This window comes from Echinops telfairi, unplaced genomic scaffold (assembly GCF_000313985.2).
Source record: "Echinops telfairi isolate 266 unplaced genomic scaffold, ASM31398v2 ScPeMD7_7469;HRSCAF=8507_0, whole genome shotgun sequence".
Taxonomy (NCBI): Eukaryota; Metazoa; Chordata; class Mammalia; order Afrosoricida; family Tenrecidae; genus Echinops; species Echinops telfairi.
The window spans coordinates 95,456,103-95,466,217 of NW_022111372.1; the positions used below are offsets into that span (position 1 = coordinate 95,456,103).

General features: G+C 44.3%; 1 protein-coding gene across 1 annotated transcript; it reads left to right on the forward strand.

Annotated features, from left to right (window-relative positions):
* The first annotated feature begins 68 nt into the window (after nucleotides 1–68).
* LOC101652025 (monocyte differentiation antigen CD14-like) lies at nucleotides 69–1,754 on the forward strand. The gene is made up of 2 exons (XM_004697029.2): nucleotides 69–421; nucleotides 506–1,754. The coding sequence occupies exons 1-2, from the start codon at nucleotides 110–112 to the stop codon at nucleotides 1,595–1,597; spliced, it is 1,404 nt and encodes a 467-aa protein (XP_004697086.1). The 5' UTR covers nucleotides 69–109; the 3' UTR covers nucleotides 1,598–1,754.
* The last annotated feature ends 8,361 nt before the right edge of the window (nucleotides 1,755–10,115 follow it).

Sequence of the window (10,115 nt, forward strand, 5' to 3'; positions counted from 1 at the left end):
GAGGAAGGAAAAGTGCACAAGGAGAACCCTTCCTGGGCTGAGGTTGCAGGAAGTCAAAGAACTTGGCCTCAGGCGCTGGCATCATGCCTTCCTTGTATCCTAAGGGAGGATGGGTCATCCTGGCACTCCTAAGGCCTCGGATGCCCTGCAGTTACCTTTCAGTCATGACGCCTCATCCATTACAAAATTTCCCAGAAGGGAAGTGAGGTTGCAGGTGGAGCCTGTGGTTGGGAGGCACAGAAATGGGAAGGGGGACCAAAGTTCATTAGATGAAACCAAGTTCACGGATCAGGAGGATTATGTAACCTTTAAAGGCCAGACAGGAATTGCCTGGGAACTTGGAGGTGAGCGGGTACCCCTGTTTGGGAAAGAAGCGGAAGCCCTTCAGAGTGTTCTGGGGCGCAGCGGTCCGAGGACCATGGTAAGTGTAAAGCCTGGGACAGATTGACTAAACGTGGAACCTGAGAGGCATGCTCAGGCCGCCCCACCCCTTCTTTCTCTCCAGGAATTCCCGCCTGGCTTTTTGCTGCTGCTGCTGCTGCCACTGCTGTGTGCTGCCTCGGCGGTCCTGCCGGAGCCCGAGTTTGAGACAGAGCCCTGCGAGCTGGATGATGACGATTACCTCTGTGTCTGCAACTTCTCGGGTTCAGAGCCCTACTGGGCCAGCGGCTACCAATGTATGGCTGCCGTAGCAGTGGAGATCCGTGGTGGCGGTCACAATCTTGAGAAGTTTCTAGAGGTCGCTGATACGGACCCGGGGCAGTACGCTGACATGGTCAAGGCTCTGCGCGTTCGGCGACTGACGGTGGGCGCCGCCCGGGTGCCGGCCCGGCTCCTGTTTGCGGTCCTGCGTGCGCTGGGCTACTCCCGCCTCGAAGAACTGACGCTCGAGGACCTGGAGGTCACGGGCACGGCTCTGCCGCCGCTTCTGGAAGCCACGGGGCCTGCGCTCTCCACCCTCCGCCTCCGCAACGTGTCGTGGGCCGCGGGGGGCGCCTGGCTGGCCGAGCTGCAGCGGCGGCTCAAGCCGAACCTCAAGGTGCTGAGCGTGACGCAAGCACACCCGATTGCTTTCTCCTGCGAGCAGCTGGGCGCCTTCCCGGCCCTCACCACCTTGGACTTGTCGGACAACCCGGGGCTGGGCGAGCGCGGGCTGCCCGCCGCCCTGTGTCCGCACAAGTTCCCGGCGCTCCAGGTGCTGCAGCTGCGCCACTCGGGGATGGAGACGCCGAGCGGCGTGTGCGCGGCGCTGGCGGCGACGGCCGTGCAGCCGCAGCACCTGGACCTCAGCCGGAACGCGCTGCGCCCCGCGGCCAGCCCAGGCGCCCCCCCGTGCGTGTGGCCCAGCACGTTGAGCTCTCTCAGCTTGGCCTTCGCGGGACTGGAGCAGGTGCCCAAGGGCCTGCCGGCCAAGCTCAGCCGCCTGGATCTCAGCTGCAACCGCTTGAACAGAGCGCCGCGGCCAGATGAGCTGCCGCAGGTGGAACACCTGACACTGGCTGGGAATCCCTTCCTGGGCCCTGGCGCCACCAAGCCCCGTGAGGGCCCGCAGACCTCAGGAGCCACCGGAGTCTGTGGGCGCTCGCCGCCCGCGTAAGGCTGCCAGGCCGTCTCGTGCTGCTCCCAGGACCCCGAGGCTTCACCGAAGGCCTACGAGAGAAAAAGGTCAATGTTGAGTGGGCTCACGCTGACCTGCCAAGACTGCTAGACAAAACGAACGCTTGCCCTTCTTTTATTAAATTCTCAAACAGCGACTTGGTATCATTTTTTCAATCGATCTTTCAGTCTGGGAAACGCGCACCGGCAGTTCTACCCGGTCCTATAGGGTCGCTGTGAGTCGTAGGCGGCTCGATGGTCGCTCTGAGTAGTGGACTCGATGGTAGAGAGGCTTTTTGCTTTGGGGTTTTTTCTTTTTTCTAGGAATGTGATGTGAGATGGGCCTGGAATACAGCATTTTCTTCATTCTAACTTACTTCATGTAGGAAAGGACTGGAGGAGCAGATGGGACAAGGGGAATGTCACTTGGGTGAGGGGTGTGTGCAGGAAGCAATGCTTCATTGGCTGTCTGCAAAGTTAGGGCTTTCTGAGCACCTCGATGCTAGCACCTGGATTTGCTGCTTGAATGGTAGCAGTTCCTGGAAGATACAGGTTGTGTCCTCTCTGGTGCATTCCCAAAACCATCTGCTCCCATTCAAGGTCACAAAACCCAGAGCTATTTGCCCACAGACATACACTTAGTCTCTCTCTCCCTGTCCCCCATGGGAGGAGGAGCATATAAAATCTGACTCAAAATTTCAGTAGTCCCTCCTATGGGCTTTGTTGCTTCTGAGCTAGATGGCCGCTTGTTTACCTTCAAGCCTTTAAGACTCCAGACACTATAGCTTTTGATAGCTGGGCTCCATCAGCTTTCTTCACCACATTTGCTTATGCACCCACTTTGTCTTCAGCAATTGTGTCGGGAAGGTGAGCCTCATGGAATGCCAGTTTAATAGAACCAAGAATTCTTGCATTGAGGGAGTACTTGAGTGAAGGCCCAATGTCCATCTGCTACCTTAATACTAAACCTATAAATATATGCACATAAATCTATTTCCCCATTCTCATATATAAATATATTTACATTTGTACATGCCTTTATTTAGACCCCTATAAATGCCCTTTGCCTCCTAGCTCTTCCTCTACTTCCTTTTACTTTCCTCTTGTCCCTCCATCATGCTCACCCTTCATTTGGGTTACAGTAATTCCTCTCAGTTACATTACCCTTGATCACGCCCTACCAGGACTCCTACACCTCCTCACCACCAGTTTGGATCACTTGTTATTCCCTTGTCCCTGAGTTTGTTAATGCCACTTCCTTCCCGCCCCCACCTCCCCTTCTTCCATGTCCCCCCTGTAACTTCTTTACAGGAGTAAAAATCCTCATCTTTCTTCCTCAGAGCAACTGGTGGGTTTGAACTACTGACTTTGCAATTAGCAGCAGCAGCACTGCACAGTTTTCATGAGTCTGAAGAGGACTTTGTAGATTGGTATCAGACATAGGGGCTAATATTGGACTTAGGGATTTGATCTGGACTGGGCTGAGATGTTTTCTCAATATTCACTTGCTTTTGTATATAAAGCTCTTTCCCATACACATATGAGTGTCTATGAATTTGTTTCTCTATCACCTGATTGGCAGGCTAGACTCTACCCCTTCACTCTGAATCCTCTCAATTTGAAAAACGATTATATGACTAACATAAACACTCTGACCCATCTGAAATATTATGTTAAAGTATGTGTTCATTGCCACCCTTCAACCAGAATGTGAACTCCATAAGAGCGGGGATCACTGCTGTAATCTCAGGGCTTAGCATAGTGCTTGGCCTGGCATGCAGTAGATGCTTGGATGAATGAATGTCCCCAGCCTCCCCTCATCAGAACCCCTAACTATACCACACTAGTTACAATTCCCAGGTCTCCTCATATGCTTCCAGGGTCTTGAAACATGCTCTCCCATTTTCTTGGGATATCCTTGCTATAGAATTTGTATTTGTTTTTCATGGGAAAATACAATGTCTCATTTTCTGTAAAATCTTTATAGATTCTCCTTTCCATTGAATCACCAAAAGCAAACACATTTTTTGTCTTGTGATGTTGGTTTCAATCCCTTTGATGTAACAGCATTCTTCCTCCTCCTCCTTTGGTTCCCCATTTCAATTCTCCCTTCTTTCCTGCACCTTCATGTCTTCTGAACTTTGTTTTTGGAAAGTTCCCTTTGAGTCTCATACCGTTGATTGGGGTGAGGAGTACCTTCCTGCCTGATGTTAGTATTCATTTGATACATCTTTCTCTTGTTTGGCTGAAAGTTGATCCCAAGGGCTCAGTTATAGTCTTGAGGGTTCTACTAGTCGCTATCAGGCCAGTATGTCTCCTCTTTTTAATGTTTTCAAATATTGCTCTACTTTCTGACCAGGACTTTCTATTGTGGGCCCCATCTGAGTGGTCAATAGCGGTAGTCTGTAGGGGTACTAGCTAGTCTTCTGGTCTCTGAGTGGTCAAGACCGTGAGTCATTAGTTCTTTGGACTGTTTCCTTGAGTCTTTGATTTTCTTCCATCTTTTATACTTCAAATGGAGAGAGACCAAAAGTTACATCTTGGTTGCTCACAAATTTTTAAGAGCCCAGTCGCTACTCACCAAAGTAGACTGTAGAGCATTGTGATTGTGGAATATGTTATGCCAGTTAATCTAGATATTTCCCAAGATGCAGCAACATCTCTATCACATTTTGACCACCCCCAAAAATCATCTGCAAGGGATTACAACTAAAAAAAAAAAATTCCTTTGCCCTAGAACACTTGAGAAGCATTGTTCCTGAAGAGCTTAGTAAGCAGTTTTAGCTCTGGCATGAAGGGATGTTGGCAGCCTCTTCTCTGAGCAGAGAAGAGAAAATAAGGACATCTTCTGAAGAGAGTTTGAGGCTATAATGCAGGGAAAAGGGGGTCAATAAAGGAAGTGCCTGCCAATGAGGTACAAGAGTTCCTTTAGAGATGATAACATTATTTTTAAATTAGATAGGGTCGATGGTTGCACAACTTTGTGAATCTACTAAAACTCACTAACTCATACATTTAAAAGGAGGAATTAGATTACAATAAAGTTGTTATCTGTTACTAAATGAGAAGCAGAGAGAAATGTTAGATAAGGAAAGATGCAGGTCAAGTGGGAGGAAGTAGCCATATAATGTATGTATTTTGGAAGGAGTGCAAAACGTATTCGGACTTCTGAGCGGTGAGCTGTAAGGGAAAGAATTTTGAGATTAGGCCATGAGAATAATTCAGCAATGAACATTAGTAGGCATATGTCTTTTGTGTCAGGTATATCCCTTGGATACATACCAAGTGAGATCATATAGTATTTCTATTTGGATTATAAAGTATTTCTAATGCTGGCCATTTGAGGAAGTGCCACACCATTTTCCACTGTGGCGGTACCGCTTTACACTCCCATCAGCAATGTATTAGCACTCCAATCTCTTGCCAGAATGTGTTGCTTTCTGGCTTTTTTTAGGTCATGAAATTGGATGAGATCACTAGGAAGCAAGTGTAGATTTCTTTTTTAAAAGGACCAAAGATTGACAACACAACTACATTAAGAGGTCATAAAACATGAGATGGAATCATCAAAGGAGATTAAAAAGAAAAAAGAAAAAAAGAATGGCTTGTGAAACAGGAGAAATCCCAGAAGAGTGAAATGTCCTGGAGGCCAATTGAAGAAACTGACTCCACCGAAGAGGGCAAGATGTCTTTGGTCTAAAGTTGTTGAGGTCAAAGGAACACTGAATTGAGCAGAGTTGTCCTTGAGAACAGTAGTTCCAGACAGTGCGGAGGACAGAGACCTATTTGGATTAGTTTGAGAGAAAGAGAGAGCAGTTTTAGAAAATGAGAATGGAAAATTCTTTCAAATAATTTTGCTTAAAGGGAAGCAAGAAATTAGGGCATTTAGTGAGGTTCAGACAGTCTTTTAAAGTTTGTTGGTTTTAAGATAAGAGGGGAAAAAAAGATGAGAGAAATAATAATGGCTGTAAGGAGATCGACATACTCGAGCACAAGCCAAGATTTTCCGCACATTTTAAATGCTGTTTTTGTTGCAAAATTAGGTGCTTCGGTGGATATTCGGCTTGGTTTAAACTTGAGTATATATGGTAATTCAACAGAAAAGGAAAACTTGATTCAGGAGAAAGAAGGGGGTTTTTCCATTTGACTGAGTTTACTCGAGGAGGCAAAAAGGACTGGAATCTCGTTCACTAGTGATGTCAAGGTATTAATTAGTCTTAATACAAGAACACAAACAGTCAACTTATAGTTCCAGGCTAGAAGGCAGACTATCTTAGCTACCTAATGCAGCTCTACCAGAAATACCACAAATAGATGGCTTTAACAAATGTATTCTCGCAGAGTTTAGGTTGCTAACTCTCAGGGAGACTTTCCGTCTGTTGGCTTTAGAGGAAGACCCTTGCTTCCTTTCACCATCTGTGGATGTGGGATTCCTTGGAGAGCTGGCATCAACATGTCTGGCATCAATCTTCCCCTGGGTTTAGGAGATCCTCAGAGCAAAGGTCCAAGCCTACTTCCAGCTCTCCTATTACATACAACATGTCGTTTTATTTCTGCATAGTATTTATCTCAACCATAGACCCTGAATGGTACAAATGATTAATGTGCTCAGCTGCTAACAAAATGGTTAGAGATTCAAGTCCACCCAGAGGAACCTTGTAAGAATGGCATAATGATTTACCATATATACTCGAGTATAAGCCGACCCTAATTTCCGCTGAGGCACCTAATTTCACCACAAAAACTGCATTTGAAGTGTGCTGACAAACTTGGTGTATACTGGAGTATATATGGTACATTTGATAAATCAGCCACTGAAAGCACTATGGAGGACAGTTCTAGTCTGACATACATCGAGTTCCCACATTAACTTGATGGCAACTGGCATTTATATTTGCATTTGTTTACTGTTGAGCTCAAAGCTTCATGCATAGGAATCGTGTTAGTCTTTTTCAGTTGTGAGCCTCCGGAGTTAAAACCGTTTTTTGGTACATTGTGGTGCTCCATAAACTTTAACGATTGCTTGAATGGCTAAGAGGAGTGGACAGAAGTCTTAGTATTGCTCACATTAGGAAAGTGAGAAAATATTATCTCCCATTTTAATTGTTTAAGGGTAAACACACACACACTTAGTCTTAGTCAAAAGGCCAAGAAGCATTGGGTAAATCTGCTGCACTAGATCTCTTTAGAGTGTTGAAAAGCAGGGATGCTACTGTGAGGACTAAGGTGCGCCTGAATCAAGCCATGGCATCCTCCGTTGCATCATCTGCATGTGAAAGTTGGACACTGAATAAGGAAGACGGAGAAGAATCGGTGCATTGGAATTGTGGGGCTGGAGAAGACTATTGAAAGTCCCACGGACTGCTAAAAGGACAAACAGCAGTGAAAGAGAAGGAGGCCCTCGGCGAGATGGACTGACAGAGTCTGCAACAACGAGATGGACTGACAGAGTCTGCAACAACGGACGCAAGCATAGGAACAATTGTGAGGGGGGTGCAGACCAGGCAGTGCTTCCTTCTGTTTCATTCTCTGCATAAGGTCACCAAGGTCAGAGCCAACCCTCCGGCCCCAACAGCCCCAAGCACATGGATAAAGAAGAACTGTCCAGCTGCGGCGGAGACCCTCAGACACACGGCATGGTTCTCATGTCAAAATACATGTTTTTCCCTCTGATATACTCCCTGCCTGAGGACAATATTTATTTTTCTTATGTTGAGAGTGGGGGAGCAGGGAAGGCCCAGAGGAGGCCCTAAATTAAGCAAATTGTGCTGAGAAAGACATAGCTGAAGGATGTGCACTGGACAAGGAGGGAAGAGAGTAAGAAGGGAAATGATTGAGAAAAATAGGGTTCCACCCCACTGAGGACTCTGAGGTTGGACATCCAGTGTGATGGATGCTGGACTGCGAGGGTAGGAAGTTGCGGTTAGAGGACTTCCTTTTCTGAACTAAAATCTGTCTCTCTGAGGCTCTGCTCTTATGCTGATTCTGCAGCTGGAGCTAAACAGACGTCAGCATTCTTTGCCCTCAAATCTTTCCACTCATAGTTGTTTTTTTTACTCAACAGTTTTGGGCTTTCTCCATCTGCAATTTCCCCCTCTCCGACACAAATTCTATTAATTAGTTGTTTTGGTTGTTGCTGTTATGTATTGTCAAGTTGATTCTCACTCACAGAACGAAACATTGCCCTATCCCGCACCATTCTCACAAGTGTTAGTATGTTGGAGCTCATTGTTGCAACCACTGTGTCAAGTTCAACCAATGAGGATTTTCCTCTTCTTCACTGACCCTCTACTTTACCAAGTATAAAGTCCTTTATGTGGAGTGGTCTTTCCAGATAACAGAGCCTTCTCAATTCCCTGATCATGGAATGTTCCTTATGAGCCATTTGGAGTCAACTGAAATGGAAGAAATTTGAACATTGACTTTGTCTTTGAGGCTATTGTTAAAATGTTAGTTATTTTTAGTTATAATATTGTATATTGTAGATTGACATAATATGATTATATTCTAAGAAAGTGAAACGTACATTGCAAGAAATCTATAGATCAATATATCTTTGGAATATAGTTGCAAAATTTTTCAATAAAATACTAGAAAACCAATTCTACCAACATATAAAAAGAGTTCTATACTATGATCAATTTAAATTTATCCCCAAAATGAAATGTTTGCTTAACATCAATAATCAAATAATGTAATACACCATACCAATCAAATAAAAAACAAAACCACGTGATCATCTCAATAGATATAGAAAAGTGTTTGAAAAAAATAAAATATCAACCCAGGCTTCTCACTCTCAGATGTTAGGTTTACAAATAAAGTGCTTGGCATTTTAAGTTGCCAATAAAATAGACATTGGAGTCACTGTAAAAAAGAAAAGAAAAAGAAAATATCCGCTTATCATAAAATACCGAAAAAACTAAGAACTTCCTCAACATAGTAAAGTTAACTACAAAAAGGAAAACAAAATCATAGCTAAGATCTTATTTAATGGAAAGAGGTTGTATGCATTTACCCTAAGATTTGCAACAAAATAAGGAAGTCTATCTTACCACTTCCATTCAACATAGCACTAAAAGTATGGTGAGAGGCTACAACCCTGATGCACACCTTTCCTGATTTTAAACCAAGCAGTATTCCCTTATTCTTTTCGCACAACTTTCTATTGACCCATGTACAAGTTCCACGTGAGAATAAATTCCCCATCTTCTTAAGGTTATTCATAGTTTGTTGTGATCCACACAGTCAAATACCTTTACATAGTCAATAAAATACAAATCAGTGTCTTTCTGGTATGCTCTGCCTTGATCCAATATCCGTCTGACATCAGCAATGATATCCTTTGTTCCACAACCTCTTCTGAATCCAGTCTGACCCTCCAGCAGTTCCCTGGCAATGCACTGCTGCAATCATTGCTGGAGATCTTCAGCAACATTTTACTTGCTTGTGATATCAGTGATTTTGTTGTATAATTTGCGCATTCTGTTGGGTCACCTTTTTTTGGAATGGGCAAAAATAGGGAACTTTTGCAGTCAGTTGGCCAAGTAGCTGTCTTCAAATTTCTTGACATAGATGAGTGAGTGTCTTCAATACTTCATGAGCTTATTGAAACATTTCATTTTGTATTCCATCAATTCCTGGAGCCTTGTTTTAGGCTAGTGTGTTCAGTGCAACTTGGACTTCTTCGTTCAACATCATTGTTCTTGATCATATGCTACTCCTTGAAATGGTTGCATGTCAACTAGTTCTGTGAGTTGTCTGTCAGTTTTGTTGTACATTGGTGGCTTGTGTGTGACTGTGATGCTGGAAGCTATGTCACTGATATTTCAAATACCAGCAGGCTCACCCAAAGTGACATGATCTGGTACTCAGACAATCCTAAGGAGTGCAATAACATACATTTGAACTAATACAAGATTTAAACAATGTGTGGCATACAAGATTATAAATAAAATAAATTACATTTCTATACACTTGCAATTAACAATCCAAAAGTGAAAAAAATTAAATTACCATTTACAACAGCATCCCAAATAATAAAATACAAAGGCACACAAAACATATTCTGAAAACTACAAAACATCATTTAAAGAAGACATAAATAAATTGATTAACGTTCTACGTCCATGGACATTAATATTGGTGTGATTCAGTGAGGTACTTGTTATGGCTCGTCCAGATGTAGTCTTTGTTTAAGTCCAACCAAACAATTGAGTGGGACAGTGCATATTGGGTGTATTCTCCCTTCACCTGATGATGGGTCTGGGCAAGAGAAGGTGGAGGAATAGGCTGATAGGATTATATGATTCAGTTTTGAGTAGTTGTTAACAGAGTTCATTTTGATGGTGAAAACTCGAAACTCCACAGTGAGAATTGGACGATTCTGCCATTCTGCTTTGTATAAATGAGTCATCGCAGAAGCAGGAATGAAGGACTCTCACGACCTTCAAGAAAGGAGAGCCAGGAGCGGAGTGTGCCCTTTAGATCCCAAGATCTGTACACACGGACCTTCCTTA

Excerpts from the sequence above, each read along its gene's own strand:
- LOC101652025 (XM_004697029.2), top strand. The coding sequence starts at position 110 with ATGGGTCATCCTGGCACTCCTAAGGCCTCGGATGCCCTGCAGTTACCT. Across the intron at positions 422-505 it reads GCAGCGGTCCGAGGACCATG|GAATTCCCGCCTGGCTTTTT; the intron begins GTAAGTGTAAAG and ends CTTTCTCTCCAG.